This window comes from Folsomia candida, unplaced genomic scaffold, assembly GCF_002217175.1.
Source record: "Folsomia candida strain VU population unplaced genomic scaffold, ASM221717v1 Fcan01_Sc001, whole genome shotgun sequence".
Lineage (NCBI taxonomy): Eukaryota > Metazoa > Arthropoda > Collembola > Entomobryomorpha > Isotomidae > Folsomia > Folsomia candida.
The window spans coordinates 49776-76773 of record NW_019091193.1 but is presented as its reverse complement, the minus strand read 5'-3'; the positions used below and the strand labels follow the sequence as shown (position 1 = coordinate 76773).

Genomic DNA, 26998 nt, shown 5'->3' with positions numbered 1-26998 from the left:
GGTATTATTTCGACGATGATGGAAATTTTTTATGTATTGTGAATTTCTGAGGTTTCTCTAAAACAATATATTTTTTTCGAAAAAATCGCTGAAATATGTAAAAACATATTTATGTGTATCAAAAAATGCACATTTTCTGCAAAATCGTCGAAATATGTTAAAACATATTTATATGTACCAAAACCTGGAAATATGTAAAATATGTGAAAACATTTTTTTGACCGTGTGACCTAGGCCTGACCAGAAACAATATCCCAAAGTTTCAACCCGATCGGGTTATTATTGAAAAAGTTTAAAATACATTCATAGCCGGACTCTGGTAAGGGGTGTAAAGTGGCAGTTTAAGTAAAGTAGCCTACGTGTTTGTCGATTAAATTGTTCGTAATTAAAGTATTATCATATAATGGTTGAAGTATTTCCTAGCGCCCCAATTTTCTTTCTCCCAAAGTTCGCAGAATTTCCTAGCTTGTGTTTAATTTGCGAGATTTGTGAGCCCCACGAATGTCGTAGTATGCCAATTACTATATTATTATTAGTTAAATACTTCAAGTAACTAAACATGTACATACATGTATGTATCTAAAATTAAAGTCTACTTATTATTAGTCATTTAAACTAAATATACCTAGGTATATATATAATAGAAGTTTACTTTATTAACAATGATAATTGCAGCTAGCTCGTCAACTAATTATGTATTTGTCACACTACAATTGTTCATTTGCATGACGACCGTCTCACGAGGAGTCGCATGTAACAAGATTATCTCGAATGTGACTAGGACTCCGATTATGCTCAAAATTAAAGGTTTCGTTACACTGAAGCAGCTCATTCCAGTTAAAGCAATCCTTTCGGTTTGCAATTGTCTCTCAAAGCGGGCTACCTGATGTGAGAATGAAAATTAACACTATCATAAATTAGTGTATATTGGTAACTTTATGTTTCGCATCACCTTTGGTGTATACATCTCGATCGGGCATTGCTTCAAAATGTCTGCAAACTTATGGGCATCCGAGGACACTTTCGCTGCCAGGAGAGACATGGTAAAGAATCGAACAACCACGTGGAGAAAATTCCATATTGCGTAAAATTTGAATATGTCCTTCGCTTGAAGAAATGGCACCAAAATGAATAGGACCTTAAAATAAAAGTTAAAATGCATATATATGTATATTTATGTAAAATATCGCATAATGGATATGTGTACATAAATTAACACATTAAATTATGGGGAATCTACATATATACTCGGATTTTTGTACCTCAGCCAAATTTCGCAAACATCCGAGCAAATTGTAAAGTCTTTACAATATAAATTTTATATTCAAACACCCGAATTTAATCGAAATTCCTAGAAATCCATGTTTTTTTTATAAAACAGGATATCTTAACCTCAAGATGCACAAATTCTCCTCCATCTGATTTACCACTAAGCAAATCCAGAACATGTTGGCAGCACATGTCGCAAAAATTATGGGAGACAAGAATTCCTTAAACGACTGCATAACTTGGTAAATTCTTCCGTGATCGTCGACCAGAAATTCCCAAAAGGCGGTATCCTCTCCAAAATACCTTTCGTCCCTGATCCGCCTGTCAACATGTACAATTTTCTTACAAACTTCCCTCAATCCTCTGAATTGTCCGTACAGCGCCCGAGCAAATATCCCGATCAGAACGTCCACATAATTCCAGGCGTATTGCGTAATAATATTCAGTGTCAGAAGTAAAATGTCCCAAATTGGAAAATCGGTCCGGGAATCTCAATCGGTTGTCTCTGTAAAAATATTCAAGAAGATTGTTCCTCTTAAGGTTCTGCAGATTTTGACAAGATTTTGAGCTATCGCTCCTTCAACTTATTTCTACAATATTTTCTTAAATGATGTGGATCATTATACTTAAAAATATTAAATTATACAATACTCTCGTCTTAAAAAAGCACCGCACTTGTAATCATATATACCTGTTCAAAATTGAAATTCAGATTAGAAATGCATACGTTGCATGAAGCCACATATACAAATTCGGGTCTATTCACGAGTTATCGAACCACCAGAAAGACTGACAGACGGACATAACGATGTTATAAAAGGGTTTTACCCCATAATAATAATAATGACTAACTTGTTCGTTCTCTATGGAATAAATTAATTGGAACAGGTACTTATGTAGACTTTTTCATAAGATTGGTTGCTTTGCATAAATGATTGTTTCCCAGTCGTTTTGAGATGTTTCTACCTTGCGCCGACTCGTTTGTGCTGTAACTTAAGTTTTCAATAGTTTGTGATTATATTTTGTGAGAGAAACATTCATCACATTCCAACTTTAACATGTTGTGAAACGAATTTCATTAATGCTTTAACATCGTTATTCCAGGTAACGTTTGTCTACCGAATCAACGGCCAGGAAATTGTTTCCGAAATTGCAGAGGTGAATATTACAATTGCCCAGATTCCGACATCCCTCGAAAGAGTAGTGTCCTCCACGGGAAAGTGAAGACGGGACAGGTTGTTCCACGTGGCGAAGAGATTACAAAACTTGCTCCCGTGTATCCAGAATATTATGCAGCTGAAATTTACATACAAATTTACATATTTTTTTGACCCTTCTTAATTATTAAAATTTCATAAAACTTTTACTTGAAGGTCCCAAGCGTATACAGAGCTGGGGGAAGGACAGCCCAAGCTATCTCTAAAGCGTTGGTTTGTTTCTTACTGAAACTTGCGATTAAGTTGATAATCGCGTATGCACCGATTAATAGCGTGATTATCAAGGTAGTGAACGATGCTAGGCTGAATTTCCTTAAAAGTAATTTAATTTGATTAATATTTGTATATTAGTTCTTTGAATTTGAGTTTTCTGAATTCATAATGACGCATACATAAATTAAGAATTAAATTAAGGAATGTATGTACATATTCGACATTTCCTATATGCACACTACTGTTATATCATTTGGGTAAATATGCGTTTTCTAGCTATATTGATCTTAAATTTACTATAAAGTTGTGAATGCGCGCAAAAATTTTGGCTCAAAACATGCACTCATAGATAAATGAACTAGCAGACAACATTTATTAAACTTGTATTACCAAAATTACTTGTTCCAATTTCATAAATCTCACGATAAGTATTTAATTTCTTCGTTCTGGACAAACTTCCATATCAAAATTCTTTAAAAATATGTTACTATTATGCAATTACTTGAAAGTAAGCTTCGAACCACGATGGAAAACCCCTTGAATTGGTAGGATTCCAATTACTCGGCCAAAAATTAGGTAGTATCGTAACTTTTCTTGCAGGGATTGCTCATCGTGACACTTCTGGATTTTGGTGGCAGAATTTACCATGATTATTTTTTCGGTGCGAAACACATGAGATTTTTTACTGCAAATGTCAGACCTAATGTCAACCCGGGGAATCATTATATAGAGTGAACCAGCCTATAAAATGTAGACAGGAATTTTTGTCTGTTTGAAATATGTATGCATAGAAATGTGTGAATATATATTGTAAGGCGACAAGTATGTACTTCACTTCCAGACGGGGAAGATTTTCAAGGTAATAAGAATGTCTAATTCGACATCGGATGCGCAATTAAATAAATTGCACATGCGAAACTTTGAAAACCAACTTTATTACCAAGGTGTCCTATCAAGAATAATTTTATCTTGAATTTCTATACCAATTACATATGTACAAAAGAAACGTGTCTTGTTTCTCAAGCACCTTAATTATGCAGTTTGAGTGAAATAGGCTACGTGCTTGTCGGTTAATATATAAATTGTCTCTAATTAAACTGTTATCATGTAATGATTGGAATATTCTCTTGAAGTTTATGTACATAAGTGCATACAAACATACATAATATGTATGTTTGTATGTACTGAAATATTATTTATGTATATACACGTGTACACATTGATGAATTTATATGTTTATTAAATGTTTAAAATGCGTTCTCACTCGCTATACTAGTAACGTTGAGATGAAAAAAATTATTAATAGCATATTTCTGAAAGAAATATCTCTAGATTCTCACTAAATGCATATTCATAGCATGGTCCAATGATTTTCACAAGGGCAAATATTTTTATGTTTTAGACAGTTTGTTAGTTAGTTACTTTATTAAAATTGATAATTCAAGCTGGTCAATTAGTTATGTATTCGGCACAACGTTCATTGTCACCGCTTCCCGAGGAATTGCATGCAACAAGATTATCTCGAATGTGATTAGGACACCGATTATGCTCAGAATTAAAGGCTTCGTCACACTGAAGCAGTTCATTCCGGTTAAAGCAATCCTTTCGGTTTGCAATTGTCTCTCAAATCTGGCCACCTGATGTAAGAATCAGAATTAGTCATATTACAAATTGGCGTACACATATATAATTTGAAAATGTATGTTTTGCTTCACCTTTCGAGTATACATCTCGATCGGACATTGCTTCAAAATGTCTGCAAACTTGTGGGCTTCCGTGGACACTTTTGCTGCCAGGAGAGACATTGTAAAGAATCGTACCACCACGTGGAGGGAATTCCATACTGCGTAAAATTTGTATACGCCATTTGCTTGAAGAACAGGTGTCAAAATGAAAAGGACCTTAGAATAAAATTAAAATATTTATGTAAAATATCACAATCTGGACATCAGGGTTTGAAAAACCACATAGCAGTGGTTAAAATCACATTACAAGTTATTCTCGTGATTTATGTGAAATACATGATTTGTGAGATTAAGACGATGAACATGAGTCGGATTCACTGAATCCGATTCAAGACAAAATTGTGAACATTTTCATAAGCAACTCGATTGACTAACTTTCGTGTTTAACATACAAATTATATAACTCCAAAACGCGAGATAAATCTAAAAATGCACAGAATTTGTTGCTGAATCCATATTTTTTTGTGCTAGAACGTATTTTAAAGTGTATCACTTTTTCCCAGCAATCTTTCAAATCACGGAAAGCACAATTGCGTGGCGAATACTTAAATCATAAAGTGTAATTATCACATTTATGCATACAATGTACGTACATAAAATGTCTAATACATAAGACAATGGGCGTACTAACGACAACGTCTTATTTCGCATATCAACTTATTAGCAAACTTGCGAAGCTCAAAATATTTCTGTCGTGAGGGGATTCGCAAAATTTGGGATTTGCAAATCTCGCCAATCTCGCAAACCTACTAAAAACACCTAGATATTCTGATGTCGTTTCCATGAATTTCCGTACTTTCTCTTGATGGGTATGGTGAGGATGAGTTTGCGAAATAACTTTGCGAAATTAGAACATGCTCATTAGCCGGGTAAATTTGCGAAAAGAAATCCCACGGGTTTCCACTGGAAACTTTCCAGAGACATTTTTGTGAAATCTCGCAAAACTTAGGAATTTATGTTGCTATGCTCAATTTGCGAGATATGCGAAGTTGACGTGAGCCGTATGTAGGGTCCACTCGGGTTTCTGAAACCCAGCAAAATTCCCAAAAATATTCCCAAATTTCGCAAAACTAAGGTTTAAACGAATGACTAAGCGATTTGGTTAGTATACCACATAAATCATATACCTACATACATAGATACATAAACACCTGGATTTCATCTAAATAAATTCTGAAAAGCATGTTCGTTTTGATAAAACATAATAAGCTTCCACATTAAGATATCTCAATTCTTATAGTACCAGTACACAAATCCAGAACATATTTGCGGCAAATGTCGCAAAAATGAGGGGAGACAAGAATTCCTTAAACGCTTCCATAACTTGACAAATTATTGCGTGATCGATGACCAGAAATTCCCAAAAGGCGGCATCCTCTCCCAAATACTTTTCATCCCGGATCCGCCCCTCAACAGGTGAAATTTTCGCACAAATTTCCCCCAATCCTTTGAATTGTCCGTACAGCGCCCGAGCAAATATCCCGATCAGAACGTCCACATAGTTCCAGACGTATTTGGTAATAATATTCAGAATAAGATTCAACATGTCCCAGTTTTGATAATCGGACTGCAAATCCACACCGATTTTGTCCCTGTAAAAAATATCCAAACCGCTCGTTCGTCACAATGTTCTGCAGATCAAGGTGGATTTGGGGGTGGAATTATCAATGCCGGTTTTTTGTTAGATAAAAACATTTCAATTTGGCAATATTTTTAAACGAATTTCAAGTTGCAGATGCGTTATTCATAATAAAGTTTGCCTACCTGACGAACGGCCAAGCAGTAGATTTCGAAATTGTAGATATGAATATTATAATTGCCCAGATTCCAGTATCCCTCGAAAGAGCGGTGTCCTCCACAGGAAAGTGAAGACGGGACAGGTTTTTCCACGTGGAAAAGAGATTACAAAACCTGCTCCCGTACATCCAAAATATGATGCAGCTGAAATACAAAAATTGATATAAATTTTCTTAAATCCTTTAATTCGAATTGGTTAAAATTTCATAAACTTTTACGAGAAGGTCCCAAACGTATACACCATTGGAAGGAGGGCAGCCCAAGCTATCTCGAAAGCGTTGGTATGCTTCTTGCCGAAGCTTTCGATCAAGTTTAAGACAGCGTACGCACCGATTAGTAGTATGATAATCAACGTAGTGCAGGAAGCGAGGCTGAATTTCCTTAAAATAATTAAACTTTATTAATTACTTTATTTCTAAATTTGCACCGATGTTTCTAAACTCGTAATGACAAAGAAATTAAGAAATGTATTTATTGTAAGCGAGTTAAACCAGAGGAAGTGTTCCACAAAAGCATTTTCCATATTTCGCAAGACAAAGTGTTAAACTTGGGTTCTGGTGGGTATCCACCACCATCGCGCGGATTCGTGCGTCAGTGCCGTATCCGTCGCACTTTGTCAACCTCACTCAATCATGCGTCTCATTTAATTAACTATACTGGGTTACTTAAATGTAGGCTTATCAAAATACAAAAAAATGATGTGTTGATATATCACTAGCCCTCGTTAGTTACGGCACTTGCCGTATAAGTCCCTCCCTCAGAAACTTTGACCCCAAATTTCTCATGGTACCAGCGTTTCCCTTCGGGCAACAAAAGCTGAAAATGTAGCTGTTCCCAAGGAGAAAAATCTGGCATCGGGTTGTCCGAAGTAAATGGCTGGTACCATTCGGTTTTTAAGGATTTCTGTGTATGTAAAAAAACCGCCAATTTTCGAATTTTGAAACTCTTGATGCATTAAAATGTTCATATTCCAAGGGGAAGTCAAATTGCAAATGCAAGTATAGGTCTAACTCTTGTTCTACACGATGTACATTGACTTTCTCATTTTTCCGAACTTTCTTCCTTTATTTTTATAGGGGGTGTGGTTGCACAGAATTCAAAAAATGTTGTGGTACATTTGTCCTTGTACCCACAATTGCATTTACAATTAATTTTATTTGATTCAGTGAAATCGATGCGAAAAGCGATGGAACGTATCCGTCATCCTCTCTCAAGCTCTATTTTTGCATAATATGCAAATCCTGTTATCTCTACATCTCGCAGGTATCCAGTATCCATGTTCGGTGATACTGGTCTACAATTTAATTAGCCAATTCACGCTATCATTACTAACCTGTAAAATCCATAAGTTACATCATGAATCTATATTACACCATGGATAGGTTACTAGTGGTTTTGAAAAGTGAGGCAGCATGGGAAGAGATTGTACTACGCTCCTCATGCCACGATTTGGTGCCTGTGTCCGAATATTCGGGAAAAAAAATTTAATGGACATAAAAGGAACAATATTATCTTAAATTCATTCTGTAACATCAACCTGAGCCTGTTTGGGGGGTGACTGCATAATACACTTCAAGCTGAGCTCAAAAATGGGGCGAAGGCACCAAGTCCTGCAGTACAAAGCCCTACCTGTGTAACCAATCAAAACCAAGCCTGCCCTGGGGTCGTCCATTCACAATTTGCATTAAAATTAACGAGTTTAAAAACATTTCAAGACAATAGATCAATCTATAAAATAAAATAAACCCAAACAAATATTTGTCAAAATTTTCACAAAAGTGACGAATTTCATGACAGCTACGTAATCAAATATCTTTATAGTTCGGGGGAACAAGTTTAGGTGGAAGCACATGCACATTGTGTCTGACAAAAATCATAGGGCAATATAGCCAGTAACCAATCCATGGAGTAATACAGATTCATGAGTTACATATGTACATATGTATGTATGTGTGCACGCAAAATAATTTTACAAACTTTTACAAAAGACGTCGTTGATCTAAGTTTGCAAGAACTTGTATAATAATTATCCTTGGAAATATTTGTAAAATTTATTTTGTAGAGGTTGTAAGTATACAGAATTTACGGATCTTATAATGTTGGTACATAAGGACTGCGTTACCTCAATACAAAAAAATTATAAAAATTCTAGAACGTCAAAGTTTGTAAATCAAAACAAATGCAAATGAAGTGACAGACAGTATCTTATCTATCGATTTGTAAAACTCGTATTACAAAAATAATACGTTTCATAAATTTCACGACCAGTTAATCTATTTCTTCATTCAGAACCAATATCCCGAATATAAATTCTTTAGTAATATGTATATTAGGCAAGTAATCATGTACTTGAAAGTAAGGTTTGACCCACGATGGAAAACCCCTTGAATTGGTAGGATTCCGATTACTCGGCCAAAAATTAGGTAGTATCGCAACTTATCTTGAAGGGATGGATTATCCTGGCACGTGTGGTTTTCGCTGACCGGATTGACCGTGGCAATTCCAAAGACATCAGATTTTGGACGCCCAAGGTCAGACCTAATGTCAACCTGGGAAATCATTTTTCAGTGTGAACTAGTCTGCAGGAACGACACTGGAATTTGGTTTTGCAAATGTGTGAATTCGTAAAGGCAATACATAAGTACATAGTTCAACACGTGGAAGCATTTTCAAGGTAAACGGACGGCTAGTTGCGCACCTGTAATCAGGGTATTCCGACCCAGGGTTTTATTGGGTTGGGTTTTTTGGGTTTTAATGGGTTTTAATGGGTTGTTGACGAATAAAACCCATTGAGTTTTACCATGTTAAATGGGTTTTATTTGGGTTTTAATGGGTTTTATTCGGGTTTTAATGGGTTTTAACTGTGTTTCAGCTTAAAACTATATTCTAAAAGCTGAAAACAGCTGTCATACGTTAGACGAAGTTGTTTTATGGCAGCTAGCAGTCTATTTGATTAATACTGTAAGTTTTGAAAACCAGGAATAAATCAGCGAGTGCCATTACAGGTTTCAAGTGACAAAAAATAAATAAAAAATAATTTCGGAACGAGGTATGTTTAACTGAGCATACATAATTTAATTACATTTAATTTACATTTTGCTGTCATAATTAATACTTTTTTCCCGAATACTTCCTCTCATCTCAGCGAATAAATTAAACAAAATACTATAGTATTTTTTTAATTTATAAAGTTTTTTTAAAATGTTTCAAGGCAATCTTAATTATCACCTCTGAAAAAATCGAGTACTTATGGACAACGAAGTACTTTATTATGAGCAAAAGAAGTGTGTCTGTAAAAATCACTTATTATATTCCTGATCATAATACATACGTACTTTTGTTGTTCCATGAGTTTCATTGTTCCATAAGTACTCGATTTTTTCCAGAATTGATAATACACGTTAAGATCGCATTGAAATATTAAATTTTAAAAAGTTTAAACAACTTGGATTTCATTATGATGAGAGGAAGCATTCGAGAAAAAGGTAATATATGTAATTAATTATGGTCACATAAAGTATTAGATTATGATCAGTTAAATAGGACCATTTCGAAACGGATACAAATTCTAACATGGACAAGGAGGATTTGCATATTAACTGAAATTGGATTGCAATAGTAATGAAAATTGTTGTTCAATGTATTGCTTATGTAAAACCTAATAAAACCCAATAAAACCCATAAAACCCATTAAAACCCAAAAAACCCATTAAAACCCATTAAAACCCCTGGGTCGTTACTTTTTGATTAAAACCCTGGGTTTTTCCGAACCCTGCCTGTAATTAAGTAAATTTCACATATAAACTACGAGAACAAACTTTATTACAAAGGTGTCCTATCGTCAACAAGTTTACTTTGAATTGCAAAACTTCCAAAAGAAATGTGCCCTGTTTCACCAAAATCTTAAGTACATAGTTTGACCGAGGTATACAGATTGTCAGTTAGATTGTCCGTAATTAAAGTATATACATATGTATTTATTTTCATCTACATAAATAATGTTTAAAATACTTCCTCGTCCAGACGTTCTCCAATGATTTTCACAACTACATATGTATAATAACACAGTATTAAAGGTACGTGAACTATGTAAATCTTACATTGTCGAGTTCTATAAAAAATTTTACATTAAACCATTAATATGTACATACATACATAATTTTATACACGTTGGTGTCGTTATTTACTAGGTACCATGTTCTACGTGTGTGAAAAATTACATACTTGAATGCATAAATAAAGACAGAAATATCCATAATTTCTCTCTAGATAAAACTTATTTGCGTCACCACAACCACCATCAATGCCCCGTCTGCAAGCTTACTACTTGAAGTATTTGGTTATGTCGCTTGTCCCATCGTTGATGTTTGCTGGCCCATCGTACTTGATCTCAGCGCTATCAGATTCCATCCAAACTATAATTCCCTGACCCCACTCTGGCATCCGGGTAATATTTACCTAGAATAGTTTACTCACAATACTTATTGAAGTTGGTCCCCTAATTATTCGCTACACTACAATTGCCCATGTTCATTGCCACCATCTCACGAGGAATTGCATGCAACACGACGATCTCGAATGTGACTAAGACACCGATTACGCTCAAAATTAAAGGTTTCGTTACACTGAAGCAGTTCATCCCGCTTAAAGCAATCCGTCCAGTTTGCAATTTTCTCTCAAAACGAGCCACCTGATTCGAAAATGGAAATCTGTCATATATTAGTTACATACATATTATTGGAAAATGTATGTTTTGCATGCACCTTTTGTGTATACATCTCGATTGGACATTGCTCCAAAATGTCTGCAAATTTGTGGGCTTCCGTGGACACCCTCGCTGCCAGCAGAGCCATTGTGAAGAATCGCACCACGACGTGGAGGAAACTCCATATTGCGTAAAATTTATAGAGTTGATTCACTTGAAGAAATGGCGTCAAGATGACCTTAGAATACAAGATAGATCCCTAAAACGGGCGGCTTAAGTGAAGCGAAGGGAAGTGCGATTAAAACACTTGAAATAGCAACGAATCATAGCAATACCACCACGTGAGCAGTGGTACTTGCATTTATGAATATGTATTGTGGCCATTTCTTATCCGATTTTGATTATCTCAAAGTTAATTGAAAGCTAAAAATATTTAGAAACTTTTTTCCACAGTACATTTTTGATTTAGGTCCTCAATTTTTTCCTATAAAGCAATGTCACTTTTTGGAGGGTGTTTTTTGAGAATATCTCAGGAATGGGTAGCCTCACAACCGACCAGAGTTGGAATCCAAAAGTAGACCATCATAATTAACTCTCGACACTTATTTTGCAAAAATCGGTTAAGAAATGGTAAAGTAATGTGGTTTTGTCACTTTTGAACGTTGTAGTAAATGCATACTTAGGTGTTTTTTAATCATTAGATCACCATAGCTTCACCTAAGAAAAAGTATGTATCTATGTAATGACGTGTGAAAATTGTGAAATATAGGGAATACACAAAAATAAAGATCATCAAAAAAACATATTGCTCTACCAACGTGATCTTGATAAGTACATAAATAATAGGGCGTATATAGAGATACACAAGTAATAATATATTAACGTTTTACGATATTTCTAGCAAATTTTTAAAGGTAAAATTTTAATACAAGCGGTAATACGTTAATACCGATTAATCAGTCACTTTACCCGATTTCTAATCACGTGCTTACCACTAAACAAATCCAGAACACGTTGGCAGCAAATGTCACAAGAATAATAGGTGACAAGAATTCCTTAAACGATTCCATAACTTGACAAATTATTCCGTGATCGTTAACCAGAAATTCCCAAAAGACGGCATCCTCTCCCAAATACTTTTCATCCTTAATCCCTCCGTCAACATGCACAATTTTCTTGCAAGTTTCCCTCAATCCTTTGAATTGTCCATACAGCACCCGAGCAAATATCCCGATCAGAATGTCCACATAATTCCAGGCGTATTGGGTAACAATGTTCAATGTCAGAGTCAATATGTTCCAGCTTTGATACTCGTAATGCAAATCCCAACCGATTTTGTTTCTGCAAAAAATTATGTAAGGTATGAAATTAACGCAGTAGTAAAATTAAGAGATAAATATAAATTACTTGTTTTTTCATTTAAGAGACTTTTTTGTATACAGGGTCTTTCCATTTTATAGTCCGAGTTGCTTTTTTGTCATAGTTTTTGAAACAACAGCGCTAAATAAAATATTGCGTGTGTTTCGGGAAGCTTAGTTCAAGTTGAACCAGTCCCTGCTTGCTCCATTTCGAAATTCAAAAAATGGATCCTAAAATTGACTTCAAAGTGGTCAATGTCGAAAAACAAGTTTGCCAGCCTATAATGTTGTACAGAAAAATACTAAACCAGTTCAGTGATGAAACAATGGCCATTTCTCATGGCCCAATATCTAAAATAAAGGATTCAGTTGAAAAAAGGAACCAGGCAAGAAATTTGATGGCGCCACACCCGTCTAACGCATGCCCCCCGAACTTTAAGAAAACCGACGCTCGTAAGAAAAATTGATGTGGAGAGGGCAATAATTTTTTTCTAAATACAAAAGCAACCGGGAACGAAGTGTTATGTCACTGGGCGTACACTGAACCGAATTATTCATCAAAATATGCACAACTTCAGCGAGAGTCAGAAGATATCAGGTGTGCACGAAACTTTTTCTCTGACAACGCTCGGATCACCACCCAGTACGCAGCCAATTTTTCTTTAACATTCGGAATTTGAGCTATTTTACATAAATCCAAACTAGTTACGTCCGATTATGTGCCTTCAGTGCATTATTTTTGATTTCCACCTTCAGATCTACACTATTTGTAAATTGCCATCAAAATTTTTCGAAGTGTTTTGCAAACTTTCAGATGAAAAGCAGTTCGAAGAAACTCTGCTGTCGGCTTTAATCACTTCTTAGAAATTAGAACTTCATTCCTCATCAGAAATGGATGAGGATTACGATGAAAATACGTAAAATATTCGGCGACACGTATTTCGCCCAGAAATTTGAGGTTAGTGACTCGGACTATAAAATGGAAATACCCTCAGTATAGATATTTATGTAACTGGTATATTATTTAGGAGACGTTTCAACTATGCTTAGGAGTCGCTAAAATTAAATCCCCAACAAGTTACCATGTACATAGGTCGTTCGACTCAATGTTCTGCAGAGTCTTGCAACATTTTAAGCTATCACTTATTCAACTTATTTCTACAAGATTATCTTAAAATCGTGATTTGTGTCTTTGTGTTCCAAAACTTGGCTCGCTCTAAAATTTCAGCATTAATTTAATTGAATGATATGTATGTACAGGTATTTATGTCGGCCTGACAATCTTTCAATTTGTGGTTTTGGTTAAAAAATTTTAATATGGAACGCAAAAATTGTATACATCGAAGAAATTGTTTTAAGTGAAAATGATCTTTAGTCGAAAATTTCAAGAAATCAAGCAGGTGATTGGTTAATTCAAAGAGTTAATTTTTAAAAACAATTAATGAAATCACGACTTTCATAGAATTATCTTAGAGTACTTATCAACCCAAAAGAGCAAATAATTACGTAAACCGATTTTATTTTGGAGGTAGATTAGTGTGTAACGTAATTCTCAAAACGGGTAAAGGGTAGCCGCACGGTGTACGCGTAGTTGGTATGCGGGTCCGATAACGGGCAGCATTTTACCTACCCGCGACAACCCCACGTTTAGTGGGCACACTAGACGTACATAGGGTTTCAAACCAAACGTGTGGTTTGAAATGTTTCGATCTACCGAACATCATAATGTAATTACATAGGCTGGGCTCAGTTTCAATGGTTTGTTCGAGATGATTGTTTGTGTGACATTTCAATTTTAATACATTAAACAAATTTCTATGTTACTGTTTTAAATGTGTTGCTCAAGGTAACGTTTGCCTACCTTAGGAACGGCCAGGAAATTGTTGCCGAAATAGTAGAGATGAATATTATAATTTCCCAGATACCGACATCTCTCGAGAGAGTAGTGTCGTCCACAGGAAAGTGAAGACGGGACAGGTTTTTCCACGTGGAAAAGAGATTACAAAACTTGCTCCCGTTTATCAAGAATATGATGTAGCTGAAATATAAAAATGTCCATGCCATTTTCTTCACTACTTTTGAATTTCATACCAGAAGGTCCCAAGCGTATACTGAGCTGGAAGAAGGGCAGCCCAAGCTATTTCAGAAGCGTTGGTATGATTCTTCCTTAAACTTTGGATCAAGTTGACGACAGCGTATGTACCGATTAGTAGTGCGATTATCAAGGTAGTGCACGATGCAAGGCTGAATTTCCTTAAAATAATTAAATTAGCTTAATTACTATATTTGCAAATTTCCACGAGTTTTAAATTCGCAATGGCCAAGAAATGGATTATGCACGTATTCCAAGGTATGGATTTGTGCACGCTCCATTTTTTATGCTACATATGTACCTACATAAACTACAGATTTTGTAGTACAGAATCCGCACAATTTAATTAGCCAATTCACGCAGTCCTATAAAACTTTGTAAAGTCTGTAAATTTGTGTAAAATAATTTTACATACTTTACAAAATAAAAAGGCGTCCTTGATCTGAATAAGTTTACAAAAACTTAAGCTTTTCCTTGTAAGTATTTCTAAAATTATGTAAAGGTTTACAAAATTTACCGCCAGACAGCATTTTACGAACCCGAATTGCCAACAATTACAAATCTCACGATCAGTAAATCAATTTCGTCGTTCTAACCAAGCATCCCTAATAAAAATTATTGAAAAATATATCAACTTACTTGAAAGTAAGTTTTGAACCTCGATGGAAAACCCCTTGAATTGGTAGGATTCCAATTACTCGGCCAAAAATTAGGTAGTATCGCAACTTATCTTGAAGGGATGGCTTATCGTTACGCGTGTGGTTTTCGATGACAGGTTTGACCCTGACAATTCCTAAGACATCAGATTTTGGACCCCCAAGGTCAGAAGTAATGTCAACCTGGGAAATCATTATGCACCCTGACCCAATCTCCTAAATGGACACTGGTGACTGGATTAAAAAATATCTAGTTACAATGTGTTAGATATTGCACAGATACATAAACTTCGAAACCCAACTTTATTACAAAGATGTCCTACCGAGAATAATTTTACCTTGAACGTTACAAATTTACAAAACAAATGTGTCCCGTGTTTCATAAAGAGCTGAAGTATGTACACAGTCTTAGCGAAGTATGTACATACCTATACGGTATTGTCAGTTAGATTGTCCGTAATTAAAGCATTATCGTATAATGGTTAGAATATTTCATTGACGTCTATGTACATAAGACACTAGACATGTGTACATATGTACATGTGCATACCTATAGTATGTATCTACATATGTATTTACATACTCACCTATTATGTACACGTGCATATAGTGCAATTATTTGTGCGTGTTACCTCCTTTGTACATTTAGACACGGCGAGAGAAAGTGTTTATTCAACATGGAAAGCCCGTATCGCCGAATAAGGGCAAGGACAGAATGGAAAATGGGCAGATTTGTGCAAATAAGGTGACAAGCCTACGTAAGAGCACAGTACATTCCTCCAGTGGAAATTTTCTTCTAGCTTTTCTACACTTCCTTAATCTCGTTTCCAAAAGTGTTTAATGTATTCACTCACTCGCCATGGTAAATATTTACTTAATAGCGCTTAGATACTGAACAAAACTTTGGTAATTAGATACATATTTCTGAATAGAATACTAGATTACTCAGGATTAGTAAATGCATGAATTTAAACACACTCCAATAATTTCCACAACCATGTGATATTCATTTTCGCAAAAAGAACACAATGTTTTAGGAACCCCATAAATTACTCGTGTTTACCGAATTTGTTTTATTCATATGTGAAGTATATACATAAATACATATTTACATTATCGAGTTTTATAGCAATATTTACCTTAAACTATTAATAGGCATATAAATATAAACATAAATTTATATACGTATGTAGTAGGTGCTCCACGTGTATGAAACATTCATACCTAAATATAAAAATACATACATACGTACATAAATATCTATACTTGCACCCTCAACATAAAATTCTTTGCGTCACCACTACCAACAACGCGGCAATTAATGTAACCCCGCATGCAAGTTGACTAGAAGAAGAATTTGGCGTCGTTGTAGGATCCGGCGTCGTCGAAGATGTCGTCTGTTGCGTCGTTGATGTACTGCCGCCCGTCGTGCTGGTCGTTACTTGATCCTCATCGGGATTAGCTCTCATCCAAACTAAAAGTTGCTGACCCCAGTGCGACATCCAATTAATGTTTGAACGAACCTCGTCCACTTGACGATTAATCAAGTCCAATAACTCGCTCAATCTTGTCAAATGATTTGCAACAAATAATTCAAGCTAGATTTGTAAAAATTTAAAATCAATTAAAAAAATATGTATGTGATGCTAGATCCTACTGACGTGAGTCAACTTACCAATGTGGTAATATTTGCCACTGTTTATCACCATAAAGTGCACTTTATGGTGATAAACAGGGGTAAATATTATCATGATAATGCTCACGGATAAAACAATGTATGCATTTAAATGTGTGGAAAATGGGTAAAATGACTATGAGGCACTTCACGCGGTCCTTTGTAACTTTGTAAAATCTGTTAAGTTACAGACTTTTATAAAACTTGATGTACTAATACTTTCAAGGGCATTTGGCTTGTAAATTTTTGTAAACTTACATACTGAGATTAAGGATGTCTTTTTATTTTGTAAAAATTTGTGAAATTCATTTACAAAATTTACAAAGTTATCAAGGACTGCGTGACTTGCTTCTATATTTTGCCGTAGAAGCAATTATGTATATACTTCCAGTTAATTTACATATGTACCTCGTTTAATTCCTGCTGGGTAGAAAGCTGCGGTACCAGGCTGGTCAAAATTGTTACGACGACGGTCACATTTCCCTCACCCAATTTGTCCACGATTGCGTCTAGGTTGTCATTAAGATACCGGATTACTAACAATCTGCCCTTTGAATTCATGCCGACACGGGCAATCACGGGGATGAAATGGGCCGGTGCGAGGCCGGATTCGGGACCTTCCAACGGCCAGTCCAAGAACCTTTGTATCAAAAGTTATTTAAATTAGCTAGAACATAATTATTTTATATGAACTATTAAGAATACTGCATAATAGTAGCCTATGTAAGTAGCTATAACCGAGTTTCTAAATCCTACTGGTAATGGTTTACCACAGAATGGAAAAAATCATTTCTGCGAAACCCAAATTTGTTACCATTCAGTAGAAAATATGTTCCATGGCGGTATTACAGGATGAATCGATAACACGTGAACGCGGTCACTCTTGAATTGCTCCAAAACGGGTTGGAGTTTCGGTTCCAAATTTTCAGCATATCGACTTGTGATTGTTGACAAGGGCTGAGCAAAAAATTAGCTCTCTAGATTCAAAAATGACCCGACCATTGACCTTAGAGTAAAAGGGTACCATAAAAACACTTTCCAAACTTAATTTTTCATACACAGACGTAATTAACCACTTAAAAACTCAAGGACAACAAGTTTCGAAAGGAGAAATACATAAGGTACTAAAAAATGAAGGTCAACAACAACAAGCTCGTACCAAAGGAAAACCATCATGCCTCAAACACAAGCCCGAAAAGTGCTAATTCGGCCCGTGCTTAAGAAAATTGACCTATTGACCTCTGAGGACAACCCACCACCCCAGAGAGCAGTGGCACGTCTAACCAAAGTGTCAGAGACTAGTGTGCGACGAGCAATTAAAATTTTGGGGAAGCAAAAAGGAAGAAAAATCCAAGTCCATCAGCTGACTGACAAGCATAAAAAAAATCGTCGTCTGACCTGCAAAAAAATTTTTGTGAATTACCTAACAAAAGATAAAAGTGGCTTCTGAGTGTCGTTGGATGAAGAATTAGTTTCTTTACAAGATACCAACAGTCAGAGACCAATTTACTATACACCCAAAGAAGAAAATAATTCAAGAAGATTGACCATCCCGCACACGGAAAACTTTTGCAACAAGTTCATGGTGGTTGGTGCATTATCTGGTCGTGGTGTCCTCCCACTTATCAAAGCTTGTCAAAAAGTGAAGGTAACTGCGAAGTACTACATTGGCTTTGTTTTAAAACCGCTTTTGGAGATTAATGTCGCAAAGCTGTTTGGCCAGGGCACAAAAAAAGTGATAGTTCATCACGACGCAGCGTCATCGAACACTGCCCTTTTGACCCAGGACTAGGCCAAGGATATAAAAGCTAGACTCGGGATAACAATCATCCAAAATAGTGAAATACCTGTTAAGTCAGCCTATGTAAGTCCCATGGATTTTTTCGGCTTTGGATATCTGAAACAAATGCTTTTCTCCGCCACCCAAAAAATTTTGACAGAGTTTGGAAAGTTTTGAGAGACGGGTGGTCTAAAGTTGACCTCGCCATGGTCAAATCAGTGTACAAAAGTTGAAATCGTCGACGCCGACTTGTAGCTCGAGAAACGGGCTTTCACATAAAAAATGTTCTGGACTTCCACTCCAAGCCGTTCAACCAGTAATTGAAGGTCATCCGCGTTCACGTGTTATCGGTTCAACCTCGGTATGTCTTCAGTGTGACTAACAATGTTGTTAAACTAAATAAATACGCGATCAGATATCTGTAAAATCTGTAAAATAGTACCGCCTGGTACTATTTTACTACTGGGTTTAATATTCAATTTCGATGCATAAGTGCTAGATTTTGTTTCGTAAATTTTACCACTAACCCTTGCAGGATTCTTTCATCTTGAGTGCAGGCCAGTCCGTGTAGAAGTCTCGTTTTGAGGGCTTCTTCTCTCAAAATATTGGTTTCTACGTATCTCTGTGCGACAAAAAGGTACCCGGGGAGTCCCTCGTTTGCAACAATACTGCAGAAAATTGTGGGTTGTATGTCGACCTGAATTCTACAAATGAAACGTCAAGTTTGTTAACTAAGGTTTTTTGGGTATTCAAATATTGGATGTACTAACGACATCTTATTTCGCATTGTTACTCATACATAAGTACATAGCAAATATGTAAATAGTTTTTGATATAAGAAAGCAAATAAATTCACAATTCGTGGGAAAATTTAAGAACAAGAATAACTAGTATCTTTAGCGACCCGTTTTACGAATTTGTGCAGAACTCGCACGTGTCACCTTATTTGCATAAACATCATTATGCCCATTTTCGGCGATACGCTGCTAAACTCAGTTTCTCTCGAGAATGCGTCAAAATATGCAAATGAGCTGACTAGCACAAATAATTCCACTACATTTATGCTGAATTTTGCAGAAATGTGAAGATTGTCGTTAGTAAATACGTAAATTACAGTAAATTTCATTTCCTACGGGTTAATTCTGGTTTCGTTCCACATGAAATAAAGTTCTTGAGCGTATTCCAGACATGCCGGATGCTTTAGAGAACAAGCCCAGTCGATCAATTTCATTCGAAAAATTTCATCCGCACCAACCAATTCTTCATTCTCGAGACCAATTCTCCTCAAAGCACGGTCGATTTTGGGGAGAAAATATTTCTAAAGGAAGTGAGGCATGTCAATAAATATTACAAATTTGCATACTTAGATATGTGCAAAATAAAACTAAATTACGTACTGTAAATGCATCGCGTTGTTCTGCAGTTTCCATAAATTTGTATAAATTTCTGAACTGATTAAACACAACTTCCCACACAGTAAAAGAATCTTCTTGTCCAAAATAAGTAGTAAGATCTAGTGCGGTGTCGATATTTATGAACCCTTCAAACCAGAAATAAAAAATGTAAAATGTCGGGGAACATAAAATTTCGAAAAATACCTTTATACGCCAAATTAAAATAGTCATCCAACAACTGAGTTCTACTCAACGGAGATATTTTGGACGGATCATTCCTCAGCTGTCGCTGAATGAGTAATGTCAACTCGGCGTCGTACAAGACTCGGTAAAATCCCGTGGCATCAGCATTCAGCATAATCCATTTCCCAGGGAAATTATCGTACGTCGTGGTTCTTTGGTTATTCGATAACCACAAAGTTGGAACGTGATTCGGCAAAGGTGGAGAATCCTGCGTGACCACGGTGATGGGAACGTACCATAAATTGGGGGAATTCGTGTCTGAGTACCGTTCCTAGATACATGGCAGGAAACATTTTATAAACACCATATTAGATTGCATGTACAGTCTGGTCCAAGATAGCGTGCCACTCAATGTGTCTTAAAACCACTTCAAAATAAATTGTTTTTGAAGACAACTTCTTCCATAAGTGCAAGAAATACAAGAAAAATAAGCGCCATTTAGACGACAATCCCTATGATCAGTGATCGCTAAATGATTATTTCTTTCAGTGCCAGAAATCCCGAAAAGGTACAAAAATTCAAACACTGCTGCGCTTCAATTTACTTAGGTTAGCTCACAATGTTCAATTACACCGATACGGGTTCTCAGTTTAATCTATGGCCTTCAAAATACATATGTAAATTGATGTGATGTGACATGCTATTTTGGACCGACTCAAAACATTTAGCAGTGTTCCAAATACTTGAGAAATCAGAACGTCTCCATGAACGCTGTGAACACTAACTCGCACCAACGGATGACCTGCTTGCGTCGTCCACGTGTCCAAGATCGTTTTTACATCGGTACCTGGCGGAAATGTAGAGACTCTGCCATCCTCAACGGCAGCTTGTTGCAAGTGCACGAATAGATCATCTTGCTCGGCGCCTAGGAACTTTCTAATAAAAAACATAAAATCAAAATTCTAATAGGAAATGTACTTCTCACGATTTGGTAACAAAATTCTCCAAATTTAAAGAGTTGGTAAAATTCTGTACGTAATACTGTTCATCCAATATTAATAGTTTGAAAAAATCTGAAAGGTTTTCTGTGAGATTACATATTTTACATTTTCCAAAAACAGAATAACCTATTAGAAAATTTGAAAATGAATTCAGACCATCAATATTGGTAGGAATAATTCTAGAAGGAATTTAAATTTATTACCGGCCAATGATATGTAAATAATTATCATATTACTGGTAATAAATTTGTTCCTAAACAATTTAGATGTTAAAATTTTTCGGTAAAATTTTATGAATTTTCTCACTTTGCCTCCAAATATCGGATCAATCCTTTCTTAAACGTTTCTTTAGTGAGGAAGGCTTCAACCATGCGATTAATCGAGGCCCCCTTTTCGTACGTAATTGTGCTAAAATACGAGTCAATTTCTGCCGGAGTAAGGCCAGAATTCTTCAGGGGATGACTATCCGGACCAGAATCGTAAGCAAGGGCGGGCTGCAGGGCGTCGTTAAGTTGCCACTCGCCATGTCGAAATTCCGGAGCAACAGCGTCAACCCCCATGTAACTCAGGTACGTGGCGAAACCTTCATTAAGCCAAATTTCACTCCACCATTTACATGTGACTAAATTCCCAAAATTTTGATGAGCCTGAGGATTTAGTTAGAGTAATTAACAAAAAAACATATTTATATTGTAGTGCAAATTTTAAATCAAATTACCACTTCGTGCGACACAATGCTCTAGAAAAGAAAAGAAGTTTTAATTATTTGCTGGCTTTCATAGTCTTGAAATTTTGGGCGTACTTAAGTTTAAAGTATTTTATTTACAATATTAAAAGATTTTGACGTGAGTTTACGCCCTTAAGAAACATATATGTAAATTATTTCATGTCGTAACTCAAATAATTTGGGAATGATTTTCAAAGACCAAGACAAGGAGATTGGTCCAACAAAAATCAAATATTTTTCCGGCATTTTTGTGTAACTTCTGAATATAAATCTGTTAATATGCTTAGCTTGAGATATTTTCTATTTAGCCATGCAGTTACTAATAAATATAATATTAGAGATAATTGGCTTTTATGTATACCGCGATAGCATTTTTTGAAGTTTCCAGTGATACGAGAGGTGAGTACATGAGCAGATCCGTCCTGAAAGTGGGCAATATTTTTTCAATTGCTTTTAAATAAGCACAAATAGTTGTATACATACCTGTACAAAATTAGCCCCCAGTTTTCCATCGCACCTGGAAATCATGGTCACACATACATACATAATTATGTATTTTATAAGTAATTTCATATTTCTAGCTTAAGTATCGTTTGGATCAAATTAGATATCTTCTATCCAATATTTTACATAAATGTGTTACATAAATAAATAAGGGCAACTAAATATATGTACTAGAAATACGTGTGATAAGATAAGTGATCCGCAAATTTTGACCTAATTTTATTTTAAAATTGGTCACTACTTTTAACCGAATGCTCTAATTTGATCTTAATCCAAATTCGTCAGAAGGATTACAAAAATATTGTTTTTATATTTAAAAAGGTCACTCTTCATACTGCTTTTGTGGGTGACGGTTGCAGAATCCACTTTCTCCATGGGATACGTCGTGTTAAAAAAGGTGTCAAAGAAGCTCAAAAGTTTTGCCGTAAGATTAACTGAGTAGTTCCCCAGGCCATCTCGGATATGGTTCGGTGTCGACCAAACCTTCGTATCATTAAATTTAATTGCAATTAAATACAATTAGTTATTTACATTTTTAACTTGACCCAAATAAAAGTTACAAATGTACATACTCGAACTGGTTTTGCAAACAATCCTGCATCGGCAGTAACATATTCATATTCCGCAATTGTGAAGGCAAAAAGATATGTGGGCATTTTCAGGGTTGTTGTGAACTTGGACCTTACCCAACCTACGAGGCCAGGTTCAGGGCTATCGAAGATAAGATAAAAATTAATGTCACTCCTCTTATCGAAACTGGTGCATATCCATCATCACTCTAATGTTTGTAACCTCGTAAACTGTGCAAAATTAATTGTTTGCAAACTTTCGCAACTTAATTAGAGATATATATCAACATATATAATTTTCAAATCATTAGAATGAGGGTATTCATTACGAGTTTGCAAAAAAGCAAAGTTCGCAAGTTCCTAAAAAAATTGGAAATGAAAATTGTTTTTGCGAACTTTACTAGCATTTGGTTTGCAATTTGTTATCAAAATTGTGTTTCCTAGCACGTAATGAATACCTCCATTATTATGAACTTATAAGGTTACAGAAATCCTAGAGATTTTTTGTTTTGTAAATTTACATAGGCTGTCCAATCGTTTCTCCGTTTGCAATCGCTTTATATTTCGTCTCATAAATTAGATCCAATGTGAAAGTTGCTTTCAAATCGGGTTCGTCGAAGCAGGGGAGTAGTTGACGTAAATGGTACGCTTCCATCTGCGTGGCGGCGATTAGCCTAAAATTTTAAGAAAAAAAAATAGAAAATTTTCACAAGTTTTAGTGAATTTTTAGGAAATTTGATCTACTTATATTTATGGAAATGTACTTTGTATCTCCAAACTCGGTGAGGTAACTGCTCAAGTATAACGCGTTGGTTCGACCATCTCGGAAAATGGAGGCTAAAGATTCCGCATGAAGTTTGTAGGTCACGCCCGGTTCGAGTACGCCACTTAGGAGTGGAATGTGCAAAAAGTGCTTCTCGACTTCTTTGTCGACAACGTATGGTGATAGAGGGATATCTACTCCAGCTTCGTTTGTTAACTGTGGATCGTTAAGGAAAATTGTGACATGTTCTTGCACATAAAAGTATTAAAATTATGCTAATTTGAATATGTATTTAATAAGTTGGATAGAAAATGTAAGATCTTAAAGACTGGCATCAACTGATTTTTTTAGTATGCCAACAATTTATAATATTTGCATCCCTTGTATGCGTAGGTACAACCACTGGCCGCGGAAGCCGTGGGGGCATCTGGGGACATTATTAAAAATATTGTGGGACGGGGGAAGGGGGGTAATATGTACAGATGGGGAGCTCGCTTCGCTGGATACGAATTTGACCTTGAATAGCCCAGAACGGTTTGTCGTAGCGGGTTAAAATTTTGAACAGAGGAGCATGTGATCCTCAGATAGTTGTGTGCAAAAATTCAACTCACTACTTTTAAAAATGCCTCCCCCACAGCTCCCAGAAGTTGACACAGTCATTTCAACTTTTTCCAACAAAAATCTCACCAGTGTTTGCAAAAAAATTATTTAAATTTTCTGTTGAGGAATGAGTGAGTTTGTGGTGACATTTGACTAAGAACTATTTTCTCTACAAGTTACTAATTGGGTTTGAAGAGCTTACTACACGACAAATGCTGAAAAAAATTCACGGAATTTGGTGCTTTTTCGGAAGGAGAACTTTTTAAACAGTTTATGGTCGTGGCTGCAATGTCGGATCGTGGTGTCCTCCCACTTATCAAAGTCCCCCAAAAAGTGAAGGAACCTGCAAAGTATTATGTGGACCGTGTATTGAAACCACTTTTAGAACAACATTTTCCTAAATTGTGCAGTAAAAAAATAAATAAGGTGATTTTTCATGATCACCCAGCGCCTTCCCAGAAGGCAAAGTTGACCCAAGATAATGCAAAGACGCTAGATTGGGGATAAAAATCACTTCGAATAGTGAAATACCTGTACAATCCTTCAATGTAAGTCAAATGAACTTCTTTAGGTTCGGATGCTTGAAAATAAAATTTTTCTGCGGAGATCGAATTTTTTAGACGGAGTTTGAAACGAGTAAAAATGACTGTGTAAACTTCTGGGGGCTGTGGGGGAGGCATTTTTAAAATTAGTGAGTTGAATTCTTGCACACAACTATCTGAGGATAACATGCTCCTCTGTTCAAAATTGTGACCCGCTACGACAAACCGTTGTGGGGCTATTCAAGGTCAAATTCGTATCCAGCGAAGCGAGCTCCCCATCTGTATAACGATGGGCAGATGATGGGGACATCAAATAACCGTGGGAACATTGTCCCTACGTTCCAATGCTTCCGCGGTCACTGCATCGGTTGATTTGCTTTGATATTTATCGGAAATTTTCCATTTTTTTAAAAAATAATTTCGACTCACCCTAAACGCCAACCCTGTCAGCAAATTTGCATGTAACGTTATCGAATTAACTCTCTCTTTAACAGTGAATGAAATTTGGACGCGACTCCTCGCCGTGTACGGAACTTCTCCGGCGGGTGCGTTGTCCAGAACAACTTTGATTTCGACAACATAAGTGGACGGGATCCAGGTGTCGTTGAGGCGATACAATGGTGACACTGGAGCCTTGTGCTTAACCGGATTTACGGGACGGAATCGTGGCGACGGTTCGATTTGGAGGGGCGGATGGGAAATACTGCCCCCTACGGCGAGAAGTAAAAATAAAAATGTGATTTTCATAATTTCTAAACGGATGTTATTAAACTTTCAAAAAACTGTTTCTGGGCCGAGTAGGGTAGACACACTGTGGCCAAGTTGGGTAATCTTGTCATACTTATTATGTAGGTGTGGAAGATATCATGTATGCATAATACTTATCTTCATCCGGCAGTTGATAGCTACACTCTAAAAGATAAGGTTATTCTCTTCAAAAGTAAATGAAGACTGAATTCAAAATTAAGTAAACTGCCCTAAATTCAGAGTAATGTTAACTTGATAATGAATAAAGTTTAACTGGGTTTGAGATATTTTACTTAATTGAGAATTCAGGGCGCATGTACTTTTAATAAAAGTAACATTATTTTTAAGAGTGTGCTTTAATTTAGATGAAGGTGAGGTACTGATAAGACCAAGTTCACGTGTCATTTGATACATAACCGCATTGTGCAAGGCGTCTCTTTGATAAACAACGTTCTGGCAAATGTTTGACGTACACAAGTGTAATCGATGTACATAGAATTATAAGTACATATGTATGTACATATACCGACAATAATTGAATACATGATCCATTAAAACAAAGACTAATTGCCCGATACAATTGTACATATTCGGTCGGTGTTAAATATTAATGACACATCGTGACAGGAAGGTTGTAAAATCACCTGTAAAATTCGTTCAGATGACTGTGTAAATAAATATTTAAATAACGGAGTAGAAATGATGTCAGCCGTTGTCTCGGCAGACATTTTACATATTGTTTCTGCCCCATGACCCGACACAAAGTCGGGGTTAAATTGGCAGAATGTGTATGCATTTTCAGCATAATGTCCTTAGTGGCTGTAGTTTATTCATAAATATGTCTGTGTGTATATACGTATGTATACATACGAGTACATACATATCTATGTAAGTACTTTAGTAGGAGAAACAATTTATTTTAAATTATACATACATCCAATCGCAAAAAAAGAGAGAAAACGGTGTGGTGTTTGAGAGCGAGTGTGCAAAAATTAAACATAAATAATTTACATTTCAAGAATGGAACAGGTACTTTTATGCATCCCCACGGCAGTTAATCACAACAATTTGCTGTTTTATTTGCCATTCTGAATAAGCAATATTGTTGGGCATAAATTTGTACGCTTAAAAATATGTAATTTTGTACTCTCCATCATATTTCTGTGTCTGAATATTGGAAAAATTAGCTTTATATTAATACATTTGTATGTATATAACGGTCGCGTTGTTTTTAAAAGAAACACAAAATTTAACACAAATTTATATGGCAATCACAGACCTTAAATGTGTACAAACTTTCGAACACTTACTCTGGTTAAAGAGGCGATACGTAAAGCATGTTATTAATTTTCAGAGAACTTTGACACCTATCACCTAGTTTAAACTATTTATGACACCTCCCTTGCCCCCCAAATCGATGACATGCTTTTTGCACATTCCCAAATCAGAATTAGTATACAT

General features: G+C 35.9%; 2 protein-coding genes across 3 annotated transcripts; both read right to left on the bottom strand.

Moving 5' to 3' along the window:
* Positions 1-691: 691 nt before the first annotated feature.
* On the bottom strand, positions 692-15247 carry LOC110863679 (gustatory receptor 5a for trehalose). The gene is made up of 5 exons (XM_022113042.1): positions 15036-15247; positions 1393-1590; positions 1263-1302; positions 953-1138; positions 692-883 (listed from the first exon to the last, which is right to left on the bottom strand). Exons 1-5 carry the CDS (start codon positions 15245-15247, stop codon positions 692-694), a joined length of 828 nt encoding a protein of 275 aa, XP_021968734.1.
* Positions 15248-16104: 857 nt separating this feature from the next.
* On the bottom strand, positions 16105-25590 carry LOC110863672 (aminopeptidase N). 2 transcript variants are annotated; one of them, XM_022113033.1, is made up of 16 exons: positions 25220-25590; positions 23650-23864; positions 23407-23559; positions 22889-23027; positions 22652-22799; positions 22296-22329; positions 22174-22234; positions 21804-21824; positions 21392-21732; positions 20828-21020; positions 20106-20415; positions 19905-20047; positions 19641-19825; positions 19035-19211; positions 17136-17367; positions 16105-16650 (listed from the first exon to the last, which is right to left on the bottom strand). In XM_022113033.1, exons 1-16 carry the CDS (start codon positions 25535-25537, stop codon positions 16327-16329), a joined length of 2994 nt encoding a protein of 997 aa, XP_021968725.1. In that variant the 5' UTR covers positions 25538-25590; the 3' UTR covers positions 16105-16326. The 2 variants fall into 2 exon arrangements, with proteins under 2 accessions (XP_021968725.1, XP_035702166.1); XM_035846273.1 differs by lacking the exons at positions 16105-16650; positions 17136-17367 and having other exon boundaries at positions 19075-19211; positions 19622-19825.
* Between the last annotated feature and the right edge of the window lie 1408 nt (positions 25591-26998).